The following is a 23,854-nucleotide window of genomic DNA, read 5'->3' on the forward strand; positions in this document are numbered from 1 at the left end:
GGCCAATCTGTTCTGGTGATGTGCAAGGGGTCCAGGAAGGCAAAGTCTGAATGCCCCCGGACTGGGATACAATGGCTGCCAAGTTTAACTTTGAAGATGAAGATGCCTTCGGCTGAGTCACATCACCATGCCCTCCAACATTTCTCTGATGAAAATAGGGATGTCCTATTCTATAGTGGTAGTAATAATAACAATAATTTTATTATTTATACCCCACCTAGCTGACATTAAAAAACTTCCCCAAGCCTTCAAGGTTGTATAGTTATCTCCTTGGCTCGGGGGTCGCATAACCCTCCCAACATTCCTCTGATGAAAATAGAGATGGCCATGGAAAAACAGGACATTCTGGGACAGCTTCTGTAAATCCGGGACTGTCCCTAGAAAATAGGGACACTGGGAGGGCCTGCGCCACTGGCCCATCATTTTAGGCCAGAATAGCCTATCGGTAGCAGGGAGAAAGCTAGAGATGGTTTTCAATATGAAAAGCATGCAGGCTACTGGTGACTAATGGGGAGTCAAGATTTGAATGCAGGACCCACTGGACTCAAGCCCAACACCACAGTCATTACACTACTACACTAACAGTCTCCGGTTTACACTGCAGCACAATACTGTCTGTACCTCTTCCTTTGATTGGTGTCAGTAATAAAACTTATATACGACCTTTGTGTGGCCTTTGGTGCAATTTGATCATGGGACAAAGTGAAGCAAAGTCCAGTGTTCTCTATTCCATGCATCCTTTATTCCATTACAATCACTGTTGTTGCATTCTGGCAACAAGAACACAAACCATAATCCATCGCAATCCATTTTTACAACAATCAGAGGCTTACAGTACATTTAAGGCCGTACAATTTGGGAAAAAATCTCAGGCCTCTTAGTGTCATGATTTAATTGTCTTGCATATTCTGTGCGATTCCAGTGTCAGAGAATGAAAAATTTCCCCTAAACAAAAAGGATCAGTTTCAATGAAAGTTTCTTACATAAATTTGTCAAAAACAAATGTGTAAATATTTTTAGTTGTCCTGGAAATCTTATAAAACTTTTAATAGCAAAATAATGCAGGGATAAAAACTTTAACAAAATGTATTCATATACAAACCAGAATTTGTTAACTAGACTTAAATTTTAAACTACCAGTCAGGAGTTATGCATAAATGTAAATACACTTATGTACAATACTTTTAAAAACCTCTATAAGGAATGCTTTACACAAGGAAATGCCAAAGTTGGCTTCTATTCAGAGTGTAAACATCATCTGAATAACTGGGTTTAGTAAATTTACACATTTTTTAAAAAGTAAAAAGAATTAAAGGGTTTAGCCGTTCAGTCATTATTCCTTTAGGAATATTTTGTAAATATGCAGAAAACTGGTGAAAGGTCATTTCAGAATTAGCCCCATTTAGAAATCTGTGACCCCGGGAAATTTTCATTAATTAATTTACTTAGGAAGGGAAGGTTGGCAAAAAACAAAGAAAAAAACACAATGAGAAATCACCACAAAAAAAACCTTTCCAGTTACAATAGCACAGCTAGAAATTTTACATGGAGAATGCTCTTAGACTGGTTCCATAAATCAGTAGGAAGCTATCATCCAGGTTTCTTGCATTCCAGATTGTGGGAAGATTTTTTCTCAAAGAGAAAGTATAAACATTATAAGACAAGCAACTTGAAGGGTTGGGTAGGGAAAAAGTTGGAAGTATTATAACTGCTAGATTAAGTAGTATCCCTCAAGTTTAGCTAGCACCCCTTCTAAAACTCCCAGCTTTTCTAGCGTGTTGAAGGTAAAAAAAACAATTGGGATTACAGTAGTGACTGTTAGAACAGTTTCCTGATATAAAAAGACAGTCAAGAGCTGATTGGATAAACCCTAATGAGAGGGCATTTATTCATAGTATAAAGCTATTACAGCTAAGCCAGTTAATGCATGTGCAAAAACAGGTAAATTCTTCCATTCACAGTTAACTGAGGTAAAAAAAAAGAAGAAGAAAAGGAAAAGAGATCAAGTAGGTTTCTTCAGGAATTGGGGAGTTCGTGAGATATGAACTGTTTTAGTCGTTCTAGGTACTGTGCATAAAGCTCTATGTCGTTGTGGCCAGCACCCTCCACCCACAGGGGCTCCACCGCCCGGGGACATCGCTCATACATCGCCAAACCGTGCGAGAAATCTATTACTTCATCTTCGGTACCGTGAATCACCAGGACAGGAGAGGTTACTTTAGAGATCTTGTCAATGCTGAGGATGTAAAAGACAAAAACCAGAAAAGCATTACTGGTTAAGTTCAGTAACCAGAGAAAACCAAGTTTGTCATAGTTGTTTTGGAAAACTCTGGGAAAGATTAATAATAATAATAATAATAATAATAATAATAATAATAATAAGTAATTTTAACCCTGTCCATCTGACTGGGTTTCCCCAGCCACTCTGGGCAGCTCCCAACAGAATTAAAAGCACAATAAAATATCAGACATCAAAAACCTCCATAAACAGGGCTGCCTTCAGATGTCTTCTAAAAGTCAGATAGTTGTCTATTTCCTTGACATCTGATGGGAAGGTGTTCCACAGGGCGGGCGCCACTACTGAAAAGGCCCTCTGCCTGGTTCCCTGCAACCTCACTTCTCACAGAGAGGGAACCGCTAGAAGGCCCTCGGCGCTGGACCTCAGTGTCTGATCTGAACAATGGGGGTGGAGACGCTCCGTCAGGGATACTGGGCCAAGGCCATTTAGGGCTTTAAAGGTCAACACAAACACTTTGATTTGTGCTCGGAAACGTACTGGGAGCCAATGTAGGTCTTTCAGGACTGGGGTTATATGGTGTCGGCGTCTACTCCCAGTCACCAGCCTATCTGCCACATTCTGGATTAGCTGCCGTTTCCGGGTCACCTTCAAAGGTAGCCCCACATAGAGCGCATTGCACTAGTCCAAGTGGGCGATAACTAGAGCATGCACCACTCTGGCAAGGCAGTCCATGGGCAGGTAGGGTCTCAACCTGCGTATCAGATGGAGCTGGTAGACAGCTGCCCTGGACACAGAATTGACCTGCACCTTCATTTCGGACCAGCTGTGAGTCGAAAATGACTCCCGGGATGAGCACCTGGTCCTCAGCAGCAGCACCTGAAAGATAACTCCATCTTCCACTGCAGATGCTCCTTCGCAACAAACAGCTACAGGAGCGCACGGGGTATGTTCTATGGCCCTGCTCTGAGACAATATGGGGCAACAGTGCCCAGCTATATATAAACTCAATATTTCAGAGGTAGACAACCTCTAAAAAACAACTGGAGGGAGGAAGAGAGAGCAGGAGAGGGCAACTGTCTTCATTCCCTGCTTTCTGGAGACATCTTGTGGACCATTATGAGGAAGCAGGACGGTGGTCTAATTCAATGACTGGTCTTATCTACTATTCTTGTGAAAAGGGCTCCTGGCAGGTAACTGAAAAGCCAGAGGGATACACAAGTCACAATTGTTGTCATCTGTTTCCAGCATTCTAGAAGGAGAAATGGCTAATTCAGCCTGGCCACTTCTGAAGCTTCTAAAGCCCGGATGAGCATTCATGCTGCTGTTGTTAAATTAGACTACTCTCATGTTCAGAGCTTTACGCTCTGTGTCTTTCCATCAATATGTCCCGAAAAAGAAAGTGCCATTTGTTCATTCTTTTCTGCCAACACTGTCCAACTGTGCCTGGCAGGAAGGCTACAGCTGCTCTTTCTAAGAAGCCACTTGGAGATTTGCAGTGGATTTTGGAAATTCACAATGTAAATAAGTAAACAGAATTAATACAAGGAGGTCATCGGAGGCTCACAGTTCTCAGATTTTGAGGCAGGCCTCTCTGAGGCAACCATGGGCAGTTGTTGTGGGAGATGCAAGAACCTCTTGTGAATCTTTAAAGAGGAAGAAAGCAAAATATTATGTTCAGCCCTCTCTGTGAGTACAGCATGGAGGGCTGGATGTCAGCTCACAGCTATTGCTTTTATTAAGGAGAGGCCATATTCTGAACTGAGCAAAGGGTGCTGGCAGAAATGGCTGTCCCTCCTGACTCCCACAGGAAATGGGGAACAGGGAAGGGGCCATTTAACCCTCTCCGTCCCAGTGTGCAGAACATCAAAGTCTCTGTCTGAAGTCTCTCTTTGTGCAACTCAGCAGCTGATGTCCATGCAAGAAGCAAATGGGAAGAACAGAAGAAACGAGACAAGCATTCTGCCAAAACTTTAGATGTTGTTCCCACCAGGGAGGAGGGGGTTAGCAGGATATTTGCCTGTTGAGACACACTGGAATTCGATCGGAGCTGTGCTGGGGAGAGTTTACATAGAAAACTGCCTCATACTATGCTGGACCACTGCCCATTTTGCTCCATATTGTCGACACTGACTGGCTGTGGCTCTACATGGTTTCAGGCAGGGGACTTTATCCGCCTTCCCTGTATATACCTGGGATTGAACCTGGGACCCTCTGCATCCAAAGCACATGCTCTTCGCTTTCAGGCTTCCCATAGGGCACTGGACTAGATTGGCCATTGGCCTGACCCAGCAGCCAGGCTCTTCTGATTTTCTCTACCACCGAGCCATGACCTGGGTTGCCAGCTGGCTACCCCTGATGTTACCACAGCATGCAGCTCCTTTTCGATTCTTTCTGCCAGCCAGTTTCACTATGCATCATTCTGTTGGAGGCACCAGTGCTAAAGAAAAGCAGCATGGAAGCAGTCGGGGAAAGCCAAAGGGAATGAAGGATGGGGGTTGCTCTCATCTTGGACGGATGGTCATTCTTGCTGGCAGGGCAGACTCTGGGCAAGGGAGGGAGACCAGGGAGCCCCCAATGGATGGCAGCACTGGACACGCCCTGCACCAAAAAGCCTGCCACTCAAAGTGCCTTACACGCCTCAGATGAAGGGCAAAGTTAGCCACCACTGTCCCTCTGCCTTGCTGGCACCCCAGCCCTCAGCACCTGCCCTCCTGTCCTGGTTCTAGCCTCCACCCTACACTCAAGGGACTCACTGTCCTGTGCCACTGCTACTGACCCCTTGGGATAACCCCACAGCCCTCTGAAGGTCTGCCAGCCACAGGTTGGGAACCACTGTTCTATGTCTTTTATTTATAACAGGGTGGTGAACTGGTGTGAGGATGCAGTGAGGACTCAGAGGGATCCTTCCCCAAATATATATTTCTTTTAAAATGTATCTTACCCTTGCTAACTTACGTTTTGGAATCCTTGACACAGCCACAAGTGGGATTCTCCCATACATGTATTAATAACACTTAATGAAATTGTGTATGCAAAGACTTAACAGCAAGATTGTCAGTCCTCACTTTTAGAAAACTTGAGGGGGGAAGTCTCTCCATTGTGGTGCTCACATAATTAGTGTCATTCATCCCTAATCAGGCATTTCAGCAAAACAATATTTACAGCTTGCAAAACCACTGGAAGGCATCCCACTGCCAGCTCAGCTGCTTGGGAACGCAGCATTCAGAAAGCACATTAGCCTCACTTGGTATTCCTAACCACACCGTTCTGCAGCTAGAGAAATCTACAGAGACTATCGGACATCAGCAAACACAAAAGATTTCTGTGTAAACTGCAATGAACAATTTTCTCTCTCTTACAAGGACGGGGGGGGGGCATTCGTTCAAGTACCAAAGCATTTAACAGATCAAGTGAATTCAGACCATTGGTAAGAAACAGCTCTTAAGAAAGCAAAATAGAAAGTGAATGATATAATACCTCCGCTGTCTCTGCCCTGATGTTTTTCACCTCCTATTTGACTTGGCCTATTTCATCCAAGCTCTGTTCCAAACCTTGTGAATAATTTTTAAAAGCCTGAATGTTCAGAGGAAGAATTTGTCATATAGTAAATATTTGTAACTGTTAGAGAGGCAGGAGGGCAGAGGAATTATACCAAGACACGATAGCAAAAGCACATAATTCCAGCGCACCCCACCAGAAACGTCCCTCCAAGAATGGATGAACTGCTCCAGTTCAGCTCCGGTTCTCAAAGCTTGGCCCATTCATTTCAGTGGATCTTGTACCACCAAAATGCTTGTGCTCTGGACCATTTCAAACTTGCTAACCACAGAGTCTATTAAGTGCTATGCATTCCCTCAGAACAAGACACAGGAAACCAGTTCAGCTAAGTGACTTTTCATATTCTGAAGGTGGGGGTGGAACTAGAACATCCATACTGAAGTGGGTGCCTACTATGGAGGCAGAAATGGTTTTTGTAACCAGTCATTGAATAATATTCAACCACCGCTACAAGTTGCATGCAATTACACCCACCATTCTCACCTTCAAGGTCAATACAAGTTGAACTACATATCCTCTTCACAATTCTCCAGTCCAGTCCAGTCCCCACTCCCTCCAAAGTGGAACAAAGGCACACCCCACAATATTTTTAAAGAACACGCGAAAAGCATTTACAGGAGAAACACAGAATACCTTTGGCTTGCAAAGGTCAGCAGTGGATCCGCACTCAAGATGCCAATTCAAGTTAAGAAGTATATAGCAATATGTGAACATTTGAAGATATTTCTGTTGACCCAGAATGCTGGCCCATCTTGCCAAGCATGATCAACTCTGGCTGCCAGCGTCTTCCCACAGTCTCAGAGGTCACTTTCTGCTCTTCACCGCCTCTGGAACTCCCTTCCCAGGGAAAATCTGGCAGTCCTCTTCTCCCGACTACTTTCAGGCAGAATTTTAAGACACTTTTATTTCCCCAGGCCTTTTGAAGGGAATAGTTACACCTAGGCACTGTGATTTTTATAGATCATTTTCATTATTGTATGCCGGATATGGTTTCAGCAGATTTTATGCTACTTGCCACCCTGGGCACCCTTCAGGGAGGAATATAAATTTAATAAATAATGTGAAGGTGCCAAGCAGTGAACATGGAACCCTCCTGGTATGCTTTACAGGTGGTGTCTCCCAATGAGGCCACCCTCATTAAATCACCACCAACATACTTCATGATAAACATTAAATGAAGGATATATCTAGAAGAAAAAACCCTCAAAGCACCACTGAACAGGGGGCTTTTTACCCTCTAATATGCTGATATTCCTGAGGCCACTACATCTACTCTTGGTTACGTAATGTACCCATGGCCCTTGCTTAGTTGTTGCCATTTTGAAAGGTACATGTCCAATTTAAGTATTATAAATGAACAATGGCTTCCTGGGAGCAAGTTCTGCACATACCTTGGGAAAGCATCAAAGCAGTATGTTTTCCTAGTGTCCGGGAAAGCTACCCGCAACCCAGACATCAAGGGCGAGTGAAGGATTACAGCGGCACACTCATACCGAGATGCCAGGTCCACAGTGGGAACGGTTCCAATACTCTGTCCGTACAGAATGATGTTCTCAGGACTGACCCCATACCTGTAAACACAGAAAAGAGGAAAAGAGAAGTGTATTTTGTCTTTGTTTTTTATTTATTTTTTAAAAAAGGGTATTCCAGGAAAGGGGAACTGGTGTTTTTATTCTCTAGATGTAAAATTCATATTTATTTTTTTAAACTGTCAGTTCATGGGATTCTGAAGGTCCTTGCAGCCAACACAATGCCCTCTAGATGTTGCTGGCTGGGACTTATGGGAGTTGTAGTCCACAACATCTGGAGGATACCATGTTGGTTACTCTTGTTTTGCATGGATATATGATATTTTAAGTGTTCAGTACTCTTGTTAGTGCTTTCAGTTCTGCGTGAGAGCTCATATGTAAAATACCCACTTGCCTACTTGGGATACAGAAACAGGAATGCACATGGGGAAACAAATACGGTGGGAGACTATCAAGCCTGCAGTTGGACAAGACCTGCCATTTTGACTTGGACCATGAAAAGCAGCTGCTTTGCTGCATAAACAAATTTAATATATAGCCACATTAGTAGAAATGCATTTGAGGTCAGGGACACCAACTGTACTGCTGCTGCTCAAATGTGTTTAGTTTTAGCCAAGTGCAAAAGATTTGTATGGTCAACCCCCACAGCTGTTGGAGCTTCCAAGCCCCACATGCAGGTGGAAAAACAAAGAGAGCTGAGCAAAGAAAGGAAAGCAAGAAAGCAAAGGAGATCTTGACAGTGAACTGACTTAGTGCAACAATAAGAAAAAGTTCCGGGAAGCAAGTGCATTAAAAAACATAGAAGAAGAAGAGTTTGGATTTGATATCCCGCTTTATCACTACCGAAAGGAGTCTCAAAGCGGCTAACATACTCCTTTCCCTTCCTCCCCCACAACAAACACTCTGTGAGGTGAGTGGGGCTGAGAGACTTCAGAGAAGTGTGACTGGCCCAAGGTCACCCAGCAGCTGCATGTGGAGGAGCGGAGACGCGAACCCGGTTCCCCAGATTACGAGACTACCGCTCTTAACCACTACACCACACTGGCTTCCATAGACTTCCATTTTCAATACTTATGATCAAGAAGCAACACTCAGAATTCTTTAATAATGCATTGAGTGGCTTTGAACAAATAATTGTTCCTTGTTCAGTTTCTCTGCTTGCAATATGGAAACCACTATCCATTTAATAAGGCTGTTGTGAAGATACATTGTGAAGAAAGAACTACATAAATTCTACATAAAGAGTAAATAGCCATAAGCAGGACAAAATTTTAGCAAATATATCTTATATAATCAATAATGCAGGATTTTTTTTGAGGGGGGTATACAAGACAGCTTCCCAGATACTACTGAATATTCAACAAGAAAGTTTTAGAGCGCTGCTCCTGTACAAAAACATTTGACCCGCTGTATAGCTTGAAGCAGACTGTCCTAGTCAGCTCTTTGGTGGTCTATCTTAGAGAGAGTGCCCAGTGCATTTTCAAGGAGACTTACTGAGTAGCTGCTAAAAATACCTTCCTTGAATCAACAGGGTTGTTGTCTCTTAGAAAAACAGAAAACCCAATGGAATGTCCAGGTTGAAATTTATGGGTATGCAACTGAGTTACTCCTGTAAAGATCATCTCCTCAGAACAGTCCCAAAAACAACAGATGGAGAGCACATTAAAAAATATGGAAGGGGGAGGAGCACAGTGGAAAGATACTACAGTTTACTCTTTAGCTTTGTATCCTAAACAGTGTGTTGAGAAAGGCTGGCAGTCATACCTTGGAAGTCGAACGGAATCTGTTCCGGAAGTCCGTTCAACTTCCAAAACAGTTCGGAAACCAAGGCACAGCTTCCGATTGGCAGCCAATTGGAACCCACGGATGTCACAACAGACATTCAGGTTCCAAAGAGCGTTCGCAAACCGGAACAATCACTTCTGGGTTTGTGGCATTCGGGACCCAAAACTTTCAACTCACAAGTCATTCAAGATCCAAAATACGACTGTATATGGAACACTGCTTTATCTGAACAGATGTTAATGCACAGTTTGTAGCAAAACTAAATCAGACATTTTGACGTGGTCTGGTTTCCGGTTTTGAGTTAAATAAGGGAGAATCACATTACTACTCCTCCCATGACTCACTCTTCATTGTGACTGGGCTATATAGACTCATCTTAAAATCTCAGCTATATTGAATTGCATATTTGTAAAAAAATAATAATACTGATTATGCTCTGTGTACAGTTCTGTTATTGTTTGTAAGGTTATGTGCTTGTACATATGCTTATGATAAATCATATATATATATTTAAAAGACCCCTCTCCACCACACAAAAACACATGCTTCTGGATTGGCTAAGGCAGGTATGGGGAGCCCATGGTTTTGTTGGATTAATCCAAAACATCTGGAGGGCCATAGGTTTCCCAGCCTTGGACTAAGGGAACTGGACAGCACTTCTTAGGTGGGTCAGATTTAGCCCTGGATCTACTGGTTGTTGGTGCCTACTGTATGTTTTAAAAGCATTTGTGACCCATGGGTTAATGGAAACAGCATTTAAACATAAAAATTACTAGGTTGCCTTGCTGAACCATCCTCGTCCTTGAGACAGCATAAACACAATGTCCACATTCAAATGTCTATGCCATCTCTGTTGCCACAACAACATTTTCTTTGTGTATCAAAAAAGCCCAGCTGTTTTGACTTTGTTATTGATGACATATAGAGCTGGCCACAGGCAAGTGTCTATTGCCCCACACCCTCCACAGGTTTTTAAGGTACTATCACAATGTGAATCCTTGGAATGGGAATGAAAATGTAGAATCAGGAAATAGCCAATCAAATCTGTACACTAAGTTAAGCTCTTCATTGAAAAGTAAGCCAAAAGTCTACAGCAATTTTCAACTGTATCTGTACAACAAAACTAACCTGCACTCCAAAGTTTTTAAGAGGGCTAGATTGAATGAATTCATCTGACTGGCAAATGGAAAAAATGCAAACATTAACAATAATTATCTTAAGAGAGCCCACCTCAGCTGGCCCTACTCAAGCACAGGGGTCAGAATGTTTAAGCAGCTTACGTTCTGCTAATATTGAAAGCTGCAGCCCAGAACCAGTTTTGGTCCATAGTGCAGAGGGAGGAAGAGAGACGATACACAGTTCCCACTTAGGCCTGAAAATCCTTACTTTTACCATGACGTCCAAACCGCCACCGCCACCACTAAGAGAGAGTCCAGTGGCAGTGCAAGCACCACAAGCACAATGCAGAGCACTTATCACACCTACCAATGCAAGACTAGGGGGGATGCACAATGGCACCATGGTAGAAACCTGTATGGCTGCAAGCAGAAGTCTGGAACTGGTTGGAAACAGAAGGAAACCACAAACTAACTTGGAACAAAAACATGGAATGCCTCCTGCTATAAATAACCAGGGGAAAGTGAATTCCCTCCCCACCCCCACCCCCCAAAACCTATGACTGTGCAAGCAGCTTCTCTTGTGTTGAATGCACAGCACAGATCTGCAGAGTTCACATGGCAAGACCAGGGGAGAACCAGAAGGTATGGAAAACAGCTGTTCTTTCTGAATTGGTATATTAAAACGGAACTTGGCGTACTGCGCTCAATTCCTGTGTATTTGCTCCATGGCAGTTAGCATAACACACACATTTACACTAGCTGCTTATTTAGGAAGTAAATACGACTATGACTGCGGTGCTTGGGTGTTTTTCTCTTAATGATACGAATGAATGGAAGAGTTAGTTTGGTTTGCTACAAAATATACTTGTGTGCTTCAAAGAAAAATATCCTTGCTGATGCTACCAGGTAACCCTGCTGTGATGAGGCTACATTGACACCAGAAGACTGTCTATTCTGCTATGAAGGAGACTCCGGTGGAAAGACTATCAAAGCATTTTCTTCCTTAAAAGTTCCAAGTCCGACAAATAAGGATGCAATGGTTGAGTCCCTAATTTTACTTTCTTTTCATTTGACTCCTGCCTTATGTGTGAAATGTACACCTGGAGATTTAACCCTTTAAGTCTAGACAAGTAGCTGAGATGCTGTACAGTAAAGCAGAGAGGAAACAGTGGTATAAACAAGATAAAAGGGAACTGCCATGTTCACAGGTCCTGCTTTCCCCCCTCCATTAATGTTTTTGCCTGACTGTAAATACATTCTTGAACTCTGATCATGCCTCTAGCTTGTCTGGTGGAGGGCAGACAGAGGTATGGGAACGTGTGCAGAAATTACCCTACTGTATAAAGATAACATTCACATTTGTTGTTCTGCCTCTGGCCCTCCTCACCACAGGTATGTGGCCCCTGGAAGGCTGCCCAAAAGGAAATGCAGCCCTGGAGGTGAAAATGGCTTCCCGCTCCTGCCCTAAAGTCTAACAAATTTAGCATGGCGTAAACCTGCAAGGACCACAGTCCAATTCAGATAAATGAAGTGTATTCCAAAATTAGCAGGCGTTTATGCAGATGGTGGGAAGGTCAGAGCGAAATTAAATGCATAGAGAAGAGAGATTGTGCATGTCTTATGAATTAACTTTTACTACACGACTTCCCTAACGTTATGGCTTCATTTTCCAAGGAACTACGAGAAGATAAACATCGTCTAATATCATATCAATGTACGCAGCTTCATTTAGAAAACCACACACAGAGCACTAAATTCACTTTAACTGAGTTAGTTGCATTTAATTAAACGTGCCCTGTAGCAAAGGAATGTTAGCAACAGAAAAGCTTACTTACCACAGGCAGCAAGGATTTGCTGGTCACTAAGGAATCCCTTCACTGACCGAAGTATCAATAATTCAGAAGAGCTGAGCTACATTCCATTATATACTTTTAACTGGATTGGTGTATGAGTTCTATACAAAGCTACTCTCTGGAGAATTTTTCTGCAACAGATACCCCCGGACAAAGTTATCTTCCCTGATCTTTAGGAAAGTACAGAATTCACGATGTTTTCTGAAATAGGAAACATGTGTCTCTAAATAGTCTTGCTATTTGGATTCCTTATAAAAACACACTTTCGCTGGCTTTTAAGTAGCCACTCACCTATGGTAAACAGTGTTCTGAGAATATATTTCCCCCTTGATTTAGAAGTATAAAAAGCATTGTAGAAGTAAATCAAGGGTCTCCATGAAACCAGAATGGGTTTTTTGAGCACATGTATATGCAATATCTTTAGTAACCTGCCTATGCGTAGCAGTCTTAGTCTCTGTAACCAGATCATTTGCCTGAAACAAAAAATGTTTCAGTTTTTACCAACCGAAAAGTTGCTGCCTTTTCTCCTTTCCAATAGACAGTATTGTGACAGCAATTTAAGATTGTATAAATGGGCAGATTATTATTTTTTAAAGTGAACTAGCAACTTCTGTAGATTTTTTTATTCTTAGAACACAACCACCACTAAATGTGGTGCTTAACAGACTAAAACCAGGAAGAGATAGTCTTCTGTTCTGAAGTGCCCAATCCCAGTTAATTAAAATTTTGGATTTCTCAATTGATTTCCATGGGTAATTTCCACTTCTATCCCTAGGACATTTAAAAATAGCTTCTCTCAGTGTGAACCAGGAAATTATATATCCAGACAATGATGGATTTCCTTCCCATCCAGTTTTTATCCATGCAACAGTCAGCCAACCTGTTCAGTTCTGATTAAGCAGGGTTCGCACCCCCCCCGGAAGTTTTTTTATACTATTGCAAACTGATTAAATTTACTTATACAGTGGTACCTCAGGTTACATACGCTTCAGGTTACAGACCCCCGCTAACCAAGAAATAGTGCTTCAGGTTAAGAACTTTGCTTCAGGATGAGAACAGAAATCGTGCTCCGGCGGCGCGGCAGCAGCAGGAGGCCCCATTAGCTAAAGTGGTGCTTCAGATTAAGAACAGATTCAGGTTAAGTACGGACCTCTGGAACGAATTAAGTACTTAACCCGAGGTACCACTGTATGCTGCTTTTCAACAATGAGCTGTGCCCAAAGCAGCTTACAGCAAACGTTCATAACATCAAAATACAGTGGTACCTCGGTTTAAGAAGTGCTCTGTTTACAAACTATTCGGTTTAAGAACTTCGCGAAACCGGAAGTAGTGTTCCGGTTTGCAAACTTTACCTCGGTCTAGGAACAGAAGCCAAATGGTGGAAGGGCACCAACAGTGGGAGGCGTCATTAGGGAAAGTGCGCCTCGGTTTAAGAACTCTTTTCGTTTAAGAACAGACTTCTGGAATGGATTAAGTTCATAAACTGAGGTACCACTGTACTTTCAAAAATGAAAAAAACAAAAACCCAACTATTCAACAAATACAGAATAAATTCAATACTACAAGAAGAAAAATCCACAATCTAGGTTTAGGTATATAAATACAACGCAAAATAAGAGTTAAATGACAATAAACAATACTGATATCTCCTCATATGGGGCTCTCGCTGTTTTAGCTACTAAAGCAATGACACTTAAAGAACTGATTTTGAATTATAACATTCAATATACTTGCCTGAATCATTTTGCTTCACTGGTCATGCAGTATACTTTCAGGAATTTTAACGTTAGCTGACCAACACAAGCATTGTAGAACAATTATGGTTAATCTACCACTGCTGATAATCATATGCAAGAAGCTTGGGACAAATTTCCTTTAGTACTGCTAGTAGTATTTCACCCTCACTACAGTAGATTTTGACTAGTGTGCTTGTCCCCTTCTCTCTGAAAACATGCAAGCCTTTTCCTACCCCACCCCCATCCATAACAATAGTTACCAACCCTTGCCATGCTTGTTGGTCATATTAACATTTCTGACATCAGTTATCACCAATATGTGATTCACTTTACTGTAAAGCTTGATTACTTGTACAGTGGTACCTTGGTTCTCGAACTTAATCCATTCCAGGAGTCTGTTCGACTCTTGAAACAGTCTGAAAACCAGGCTTCTGACTGGCTGCAGGAATTTCCTGCAATCAAGCATAAGCCATGTCAGGCGTTTGGCTTCTGAAAAACATTCACAAACCAGAACACCTACTTCCGGGTTTGCGGTGTTCAGGAGCTGATTTGTTCGGGAGCCAATCTGTTCGAGAACCAAGGTACCACTGTATAATATATGTCTGGTTAATCCTACCAGTTAATCAGAAAGTGCTAATCCATCCCACTTTGCTATTCAAAATTGGAGCCCATGTCTTCCTATGGGGGCCTGAAGGAACAACTACTACATCCTGAAAAGAACAGACATCCATATTTTCAGAACATTCCATACAAGTACTAGGAAATCCTAAGTATGCTGCAGAAGGTTTGCCCAGCCCGTTGCCCACAAGCCAAATATAGCCTACCAGCTAAAGAAGAAGAAGAAGAAGAAGAGTTTGGATTTGATATTCCGCCTTTCACTCCCTTTAAGGAGTCTCAAAGCGGCTAACATTCTCCTTTCCCTTCCTCCCCCACAACAAACACTCTGTGAGGTGAGTGGGGCTGAGAGACTTCAAAGAAGTGTGACTGGCCCAAGGTCACCCAGCAGCTGCATGTGGAGGAGCGGAGACGCGAACCCGGTTCCCCAGATTACGAGACTACCGCTCTTAACCACTACACCACACTGGCAGTTCCTACTTTCCTCTGCCACCTGCAAAGTAGTGTTGTTTTCTGCAGTCATAAACTGCACTCACACAGCAATCTCTGAAGCCCCTCTACCTTCCTTAAGTGGCTCACAGCAGCCTGTAACAAGCAAGGGTATTTACAGGTAGGAAGTGTATTCGGTTACACAGTTCCCGTCAAGCTGCCCTAAAACAAAACCACGCTGGTGCTATCAAGCCAGCCTGGCTGCAATCTGAAGTTACGGTCCTAGAGTATTTAGGCATTTGAAACCGGATGCAGACCTCGCCACAATATCCAATCCAGCAATTTTCAGAAGCTTGTATCTAGGCAACTTGAATGCTTGAGGAATCAAGCTGGTCAAAAGCACGTGGCTCTCCTACAGTTTGCAGGCTGTTGTACTACAGCTGCAGATTTCTAGTGAGTTACTGTATGCAAGGTGCAGTTGAGAGATTTCTAGACAATGCCCAGTCTGCAGAGCAGAAACAAGATGAGCCCCAATCCAGGACTCTAGACAAAAAACAGAAACAAAATTCAGCTATAAACAATTACAACTTAGCTGATGAGATCTACTACCAGCTGGAAGGGCAAAAGTTCACTCTATAGGACCCATCTCTTTGAGGCCTAAAACCAACCATCTCAGCTATTTCCTGATGTACATTTAATGGTCAGCTACTGTGTATACGACACAATCAATTTATTCCATGATGAATGAAAAGGCTACAAGACTAGTCTGGAAGAAAATAAGTACTTAATTCCTAGAAGTGAACAAACAGCACCTTTTTTTAAAGCCGTCTATAAAACAGATGCATGAGATCATTAAGTTCCCTTCAGGAAGGCACCCACAAGAGAGGAGCTACACTACAACACTCATATATTGCAAGCTGTATTTGTTTCTATGTTGGTTTCTAACAACCTCTTGGTACTTCAAAAGTAAGACCAGCAGAAATGACTAAAGCCTAGTCTTTGTTTCCACACACTTAAGGGCCGTAACCTCCTTCAGTATCATTTGGAAGGGATATTATGAAGCTGGCACAGTCTGTTTTTCCCCATGCCACAACTTCAAGTGCTTCTGAAAACTGCTTTGTGCCCTCTTGGCATGTGGCAGGTTAACATGCTACGGCACAAACCTGTTATTAAAAAACCACAGGGACTAGCCTTTCTACTAATTTAGCACGCAAACAAGTTTTTGCTGCAACATGACTTAAGAGCTTGCCTGTCGTGTTTCTTTTTAGGTCTGGTGTGGATGTGAGAATAGGCTATGGGGCAGCAATAAAACTGCTAGCACATTTGGAAAGCTATGCAGGGTCTGGTATGGTTTCGAATTGAATAGGGAACCGCATGTTTAGATCCCTGGATTGCAGAGGGTTGGACTAGATGACCCTCAGGGTCCCTTCCAACAATTCTATTACCAGTTAACCATGGTTAGGAAATGGGAAACATGCTGCAGTCTCTTCCCTGCTTACAGTTAAGCATGGTGCAGTGTTAGAGCTAGACTGACCCCAACCATGTGTAACCACTAGTCAGGACTTGCAAAGAGTCCTGGTTCCATTTATTTTATACCTTGAACTACCTGAGCTCTATATTATACTCCATTTCATAGAAGCAGAATCATAAATATTCATCACCAGATAACATGGTGATCATTTTCCATCTCATAGGAAAACACTGATCTGTCCATTAACCACCAGACTTTGCTACTGGAAAGTTCTGAATACCTACAATAGAATTCTATGAATGTTTACTTGGCAGAAATTCTGAAATGGGACATTTCCAAATAAATGAATTTAAAACTGTACTCCAAGCAAATCGTCTTCCTTAGTAGCCTTGCTATCTTTCCCCTAGCACTAAAGAATATTTTTAAGTTTTATGACCAAAGGACTTATTTATGGCCCTAAATAAATGCTCTATTTAGACATGGTTAATATGTTGTTTAAGCAACCAGTTGGTATCATGCTTAATTAGGAAATTTTGAGTTTGTTTTTAAAGTCCTTTCTCAGTTCATTAAAAAGAAGAGTTAAGGCTTTTCCTCCCTCTATTGCAGGAATTGGAAACCTGTGGCACTCCAGATGTTATTGGATTCCAGCGTTCATCAACCCCAGGAAGCCTCGCCAATGATCTGGGATGAACAATCACCTTGAGGACTACAAGGGTCCCCCACACCTGTTTTAATGCCTTGACAATGTGAATGGCTGGTGGTTTACTTTTAACTTTATAATAAGTTTTGTTAGCACTTATATCAAGCAGCCTTGAAAGATTCCACAAAGGTTTACTAGCCCACCTGCACTTATATTAGTGATTTATGACAGACTGATGCCACAAAGGGGGGAAAGAACCAGTTCTCTGATTTGCAAAAGTTTCCCTGTTTGGTTGCTTGCAAGAGATTGTTACTAGTCATAGGGAACTAGGTACAGCTCCAAGTAACTACGTGCATTTAATTTCTTTAAACCCACATATTCAGTGTAATCTTATAGATATATTCACAGAAGAAGCTAAGTGCCACTGAATTCAATGGGACTTACTGCCAGGTAAGTGTATACAGGACTGCAGCTTTAACTGTAACAAAAATATAGGCCAGCTGTCTTAAGGGGTTATCACTCTTCTATTTATTACTATTCAACTTGGGAGATCTCAATGGAATGACTACACGCATAATGAATTTCTGGAAATTTAGTTGAGCAATTAAATGCATAATCTGTGTTATATATAAATGCTAAGTATGGAAGAAAATTAAGTGCAAGCTGTTGTTCTATTACGAGGGGTGAGAGGAGACAAAGAATAGGCGATAGGCACCTATTTAGCCATCATTTATGCACAATAACACACAGCTAGCCTAAGGTACTTTTATATTTCTACCAAAATTATTTTCCACTCACTGAAAACCAGATGCAGAGTTTAGTCAAGACGTTAAAGATCACAATCTCAAATAATGAATAAGATGCCATTTTATATTGTCTGCAGTAGAAAGAAAGAGGCAATTGTTAAAGTCCCAAAGAATTCAAATGCATTCAAGAATGCAGTGTAAAAAATCCTAAGTAGATTGTAGTTAACTGTATACCTTGGCCAAAAGCCGGATTTAATTTTCTCCAAGTCAGGCTGAAATGCTCTTCACTTGTTCACATAATGTCATTAAGAGGTATTATTGAAACACACCATAAGCCTACAAACAAAAATCTATTACAGCAGGCAATTTTGTTATGAGATTACTTTTCATATCAAGAATTTCCTCACACAATCAAAACATACTATTTAAACTCATATACCCAAGTATTCCATTCTTCAAAACAAATCGAGGCAGCGTGACCTAAATTAAATTAAGCCTTTAATGTCGCACAAGTGAAGGTTGCTAGACAAGGAACTTTCAGTGGGAAAGCATTTACATTCTATTTATGCATTTACAACATTTATAATCTGCTTTTTAGAATAAATGTCCTCAGAAACTGGCTTCTACAAGACTAAATACAATTACAAATCACAAAAATATACGTAAAAAAACACAACCCAGCTAAGTCATAAAACCAGTCACACACCATTGCTTTTAAAGACCATTTAAACATCACTAAAAATCAATAGGATCACAGCACTTATTTAGAAAATGCAACCTGAAATAACTTAGTGCCTGCCTGAAGGCTTTCATATAAGGTGCCTTATATACACCACCTGGGAGATAATTCTGTAACTATAGGGCTACTGCTGATAATACCATCTCTCTCATGCCCATCTATCCCAATGAGAACTCACTGGCTGGCAAACCAGTAGAGCCCCCAAGGCCCATCTCAAAGCACAGGCAGGCTAGTATCAAGGGTGGCCCTTTAAACAGCTTAAGGCAGAAAGGTGTGTGCCCACTTTAAATCACCAGATCAAGATTTGATGCCAATGAACATTACATGGGTCCATCAAACCCACTCAGGAATCTTAAAATAAAGTACCAAGAATGACTAGAGGAAATTAGGCATAGAACTTTACAAAAAACAAATTTACCAGATCTCAGAAACCAGCTTCTAACAGTACATTCATCAGATGCCAAAGAATCATATAAAAACAAAAAGGCCATATTAGCAAGATAGCTTCCTTTAAAAATGTGAATGCAGCCTCTGTCATTAGCTAGTAGTCAGCTTGCGTGCCATTCATAGGAAAAATGTGACACACAATTGTTTTAATACACCCCACCGCCACATACTCAAGACAAGACTGCACAGATTTGAGATGTTTCAGTGGCCAAATGTCCTTCCTCGTGAATCCAGTCCCAAATTCCCTATGGGCTCCTTTCTGCCCTCTAATATTGTTCAAAATCCATCCCTCCTGAACGTTCACTTTCAATTAAGACACAGAGCCTCCCTAGCTCAGTTAGCCTCTTCTCAAACTGAATGGATTATCAGTGTTTCTTATTACATCAAACACATGCATAACCTGTGTTAATTACATAACTGATTGTTCTGTTCATGGGGAACATGCTTCCTGGGTTAGATAAGTCAATCCTAAAGAAAGCTAAAGACAAAATGGCATGTATTTGAAGACAACCTCTCCCACTAGTCAAATCTCAAGCCCATAAAGGTGAAAACAAATCATTCTGAGCTGAAAGGTCACAGTTGTCTCATCAGGATAAGTATGTTTGTTTGGAGGGAGGAATGGGGAAGAAGAACACTTTGAGTCATTTATACAACCTGGGTTTCCACATGCAATGATGGGTTCAAGAGCCTCCCAGTTTAACTGAGTTTAAATCAGAGATGGGGAACTTTGGGCCTTTCAGATGTTTTGGGCTTACAACTCCCATCATCACTGACCCTTGGCCATGCTGGCTGAGGATGGTGCAAGCTGAAGACCAACAACATCTGGAGTGCAACAGGTTCCCCCGACCTGATTTAAATGCTTGGGACAGTAAACAAAGCAAAGTCAACAACGTTTTCACTTTTTTCACAGAGAACAAAATTACAAGACAATAAACTGGTTTCCATTTGCGAGTGAAAAGTCTGTATACAGTATTGAGAAACTGCAAGGAAACATGTAAGACACATAAGAATATAAGAAAAGGCTTTTTGATCAGGCCAGCGGCCCTTCTTTTCCAGCATCATGTTCTCACAGTGGTCAACCAGATGCCTATGGAAAGTCCACAAGTAGGACCTGAGCACAACAGCACTTGCCACTCCTGAACTTTCCAGGAACTGGTAATCCGAAGCATACTGCCCCGACTCCTACCTCCAAGTAACTGGTCTTCTCAGCCAGCAGCCAACCTAGCACAGCCTTTCAACATTTATGCTCAAAGCCCCAAATCAAACAAGTTGCATTGAGGGCAAGATCTGTCTTGGTGTCGCTGGAGCAAATACTCAAAACTACACCATCAACTACCTGCCAAGAACTAAATCTAAAGTAAAGACAAAGCCCTAGAAACAAACACTGATAGAAACTTCCTTGTTATCAAATGTACCTGAACTTTGGATCTTTTAAAAATAGACAGACTGTGTGGGTGAAAGGTCTTTGCATAAGTTCATCACGTACTAAATAGATTAAGAACTCTGAAGAGTGCAGCACACCAGCTCTAGTACTCCCATACTCACCTCAGTGCTGAAGATGCATCATAGTATGCAATGATGCAACTGGTACATTTAATCCTTGGTAATGCTACTAGCATTCTAAAATGTCATATTTTACCCTGCTGCACTGTCCAAGAATACAAAGAAATCATGATGTATAATAATTAGCCATTACTGTTCTCTTGTACCATTTAGCTGTCATGAGTACATACAACAAGCTATGTTCTATCTCCGCTGCTGGAAGCAGTATGCGTTTGAATAGCAGTTGCCAGAAATCACAAGTGGCTATCGCACTTAAGGCCTGCTTGTGGGATTTCCATGCACATCTGGGTGGTCACTACGAGGACAAGGTACTGGACTAGATGGGCTTAAATCCAGCCAGGCTTTCCTTATGTTTCTTAACGCCATGTTTTTACATTGAGCATTTCTTGCTCCATGATCAGAGCAGCAAGTCAAGAATACCACCACCTTCCAAAATCTAGGCTCTAAAGATAGTTTAGGTTCAATTAAGACCCCAAGCATTCCCCACCACTCCAACTGTAGCTCGCAATGCTATGCTACAAGTTGCTTTTGAACACCCTCTCAGTTTCAGGAGAGATTTGCTAAAAAGCATGGGGGGCTGCCGTTCAAGGAACATAAACTCCCTTAAATGTCAGGAGCTTGTATGATTCTGAGGTTGTGTAACTCATCATCACAAAAAACGGGTGGAGTGGTCAACTTTATTGCATCAAAGGAGGCCAGTTTACAGTGATTCCACAACAAGGGAAAAGTATAGGGTCAAACAAGCAGCCCCAAAGAAATTAGAAATACCCTCCACCATTTTCATGGGCATGTTTACCCAACAGCCATTTACCTTGTTCTGAGGGCCTGCCAAGCTGCATCGATGTCTGCATAAAGGTTTTTTTCAGATGGTTTACCAGTGCTCACTCCATAACCAGAGTAATCATACGAGAAAACATTGCAGTTGATGCGGGAGCCTAGACCAATATAGAAGCTGCACATCTGGCCCAGGTCAACAGCATTGCCATGGGAGAACAGCAGTGTATACCGGCTAGAAGGAGCACAGCGTACAAACATGCATCCCAGCCGGTTATCTCGGGCTGTGCGTGAAAAGAAGACTTCCACGGCATCCAGCTCTCTCTGGGAATACTGCCAGTCCGCCCGCTCAGTCAAGTGCAGGCTGCAGCTACCTGTCGGCGTCCCCACTGAAGCAGCCCCACCTTCCTGCTGTTCTGGTTGCATCACAGTGTACGTGGGCTCTGGGGGCAGAAAAGCCAGCTTGGCAGCTATGCGGCTGGGGCAAGGTGGGCAGCAGAAGAGCCAACATAGCTCGCCCAGAGAGAAACCGTTCATTCTGGGGCCTTGTTCTGGCATCAGAGGCGCTTGATGGAGAACTGCACCAAGGAGAGATGGAGGGAAATTCACAGCGGATACGGGATGAACTGTCTCACCCCAAGCTACACAGGCTAATTGCAACCCGTTTCATTAACTACCAGTCTAATTACTAGACTACTACTAGTCTTCCACACCCAACAAGCCAACTACCTGCAGGGAAACCCAATATGACACCCAAAATTCAACACCATTCTCTATAGCTCCTTGAAAACTGCCTCCCATTCAAGCCCTCACAAAGTGCTTCTTTCTTCCAGCAACGTGAAGCTGCTTAAGTTCAATCTTTACACCCTGTAAGACCCTCCACCTCATGTGCTACCAGGCCCTCCTCGCCTCCCAGCATTAAAACTGTCACCTAACCCAGATTTGGAAACCCTGCATGACCCCAATACAATCCTGTCACCAAAGGAGCCCGAAACGCACAAGGATTTGCTCTCCCGACCTGTGCTATACAGATCTATCTGAACTGAATGGGTAGAAGCCTCTCCCAGAGCTCAGCCAAAATACGCGGTCCTCCCCCACTTTAAAAAACACACAATTCCCCTTCAAATAGAAGACCATGAACCCTCCAAATAAAAAAGACCTTTCCAGTTCTTCCCAGTATCTACCTAGCCGTACTCTGAAAACCTTCCCTTCTATAGAGTCCCATAGGGTCTCTAAGGAGCCTCGCCCCTTAATCGGCTGAAGCCCACTTGGCCCAACCTCAAAAAGGGAAAACCTTCCCCCCCTTCCTGCAGACCCCTCAGCCTCTCCCTCCTCAAAGGAGAGCCTCACCAAACACCTGAGCTCACTAGGGCGCCCCCCTTCCACCTCCCTCCCCACACTGAAGACCTAACCAGGCCACAAACAACACGCTCGCGACCTCCAAACTGCTCCCCCTACACTGACGGAGGCCTCGAGGGGACGCCTAGCAGAGCAGGGCAGCAGCAGCAGCAGCAGCAGCAGGAGAAGGCCGAAGCCCGCAGGGGAACAGCTGGAAGTCTGAGTGTCTGCCTGTCAGTCAGGGGATGGAGAGTCGCCCCGCTCCCGCTCGGCCGCGGCTGCTTCCCTGAGGCGGGCAGGTCCACAACGGGCAGAAAGAGAGGCCGGGGGGTCGGTCGAATGAGGGCTCTCACACAGAGCTGCCGGCGGCGGCCATCACGTCTCGGGTCCCTCCTCGTCCTCTTCTTTTTCCCTCACCACCTCCCCCCTCCCCCCTGCGACACCACTTCCGGGTTAAGGCCCGCCCCCCCTCTCTTGACCCTCACTCCGCTGTATCTCTAATAAGTGGACCCTGCGGCTGCCGGCGGCGGAGGAGAGGAAGAGTGAGATAGCGCCAGGGAGCGAGGAGCCGGGCGGACCAATCAGGAGCGTGGGCCGACGGCGGCGTGCGCATGCGCTCCCCGCGCCCCTTACCTTTCCTACACACACCCCGTTCCTCTCAACCATAGAGTTCTAAGCGCCATCAACTCTCTTCTGCCCCCTGGATTGGCGCAGGTGTAATAAGGCGTGACTGCGGCTGCTGCCGCGCCGGGACGCAGCGCTGGATTGGGTGAGGGAGGTGCCGGGCTCTTTAAAGGGAGCGGGCCAATCACTGCTCTCTTCTCTCTCCCTGACGTAACCCCCATAGGAGAGAGCTCGCGGAGTGTTTCATTTTCTGTCCCTCGCCCGCCGCAGCAGAGCGCACTGCGCACGCGCAGCTGGCCTTAGCCTTTTGCCCTGGCGCTGTTGCAGGAGGGGGTTGCTGAGCTGCTTTCGCTCACTCGTGGGGCTGTCCGTCATAGAATTGTAGGGTTGGGACGGGACACAGAGGGTCATCTAGCCCAACCCCCCTGCAATGCAAGAATCTCGAAACGTGGTCTCCCATCCAATTTGAAACCATACCAGACCCTGCTTAGCTGTGCAAATGTGCCAGTAAGCGAGCAGCTTTATTGCTTTCGCTTTCCTTACGTGTCCTTAAAGGCTCCTTGCCCCGAAGATTTAAAGTTAGTGGAGGTTTCTGTCTTCCGTTCCCAGCTGACTCCTAGAGCAGAAAATGTGAAACAAGAATTAGAACC

The 23,854-nt window shown here is 43.4% G+C and overlaps 1 protein-coding gene across 1 annotated transcript; it reads right to left on the reverse strand.

Moving 5' to 3' along the window:
* Positions 1-720: 720 nt before the first annotated feature.
* On the reverse strand, positions 721-23,032 carry ABHD17C (abhydrolase domain containing 17C, depalmitoylase). The gene is made up of 3 exons (XM_081171298.1): positions 21,280-23,032; positions 7,189-7,368; positions 721-2,236 (listed from the first exon to the last, which is right to left on the reverse strand). The coding sequence occupies exons 1-3, from the start codon at positions 21,798-21,800 to the stop codon at positions 2,017-2,019; spliced, it is 921 nt and encodes a 306-aa protein (XP_081027424.1). The 5' UTR covers positions 21,801-23,032; the 3' UTR covers positions 721-2,016.
* Positions 23,033-23,854: the final 822 nt, after the last annotated feature.

Source organism: Podarcis bocagei (assembly GCF_964188305.1).
Source record: "Podarcis bocagei genome assembly, chromosome: 14".
In the NCBI taxonomy this organism is placed as follows: Eukaryota; Metazoa; Chordata; class Lepidosauria; order Squamata; family Lacertidae; genus Podarcis; species Podarcis bocagei.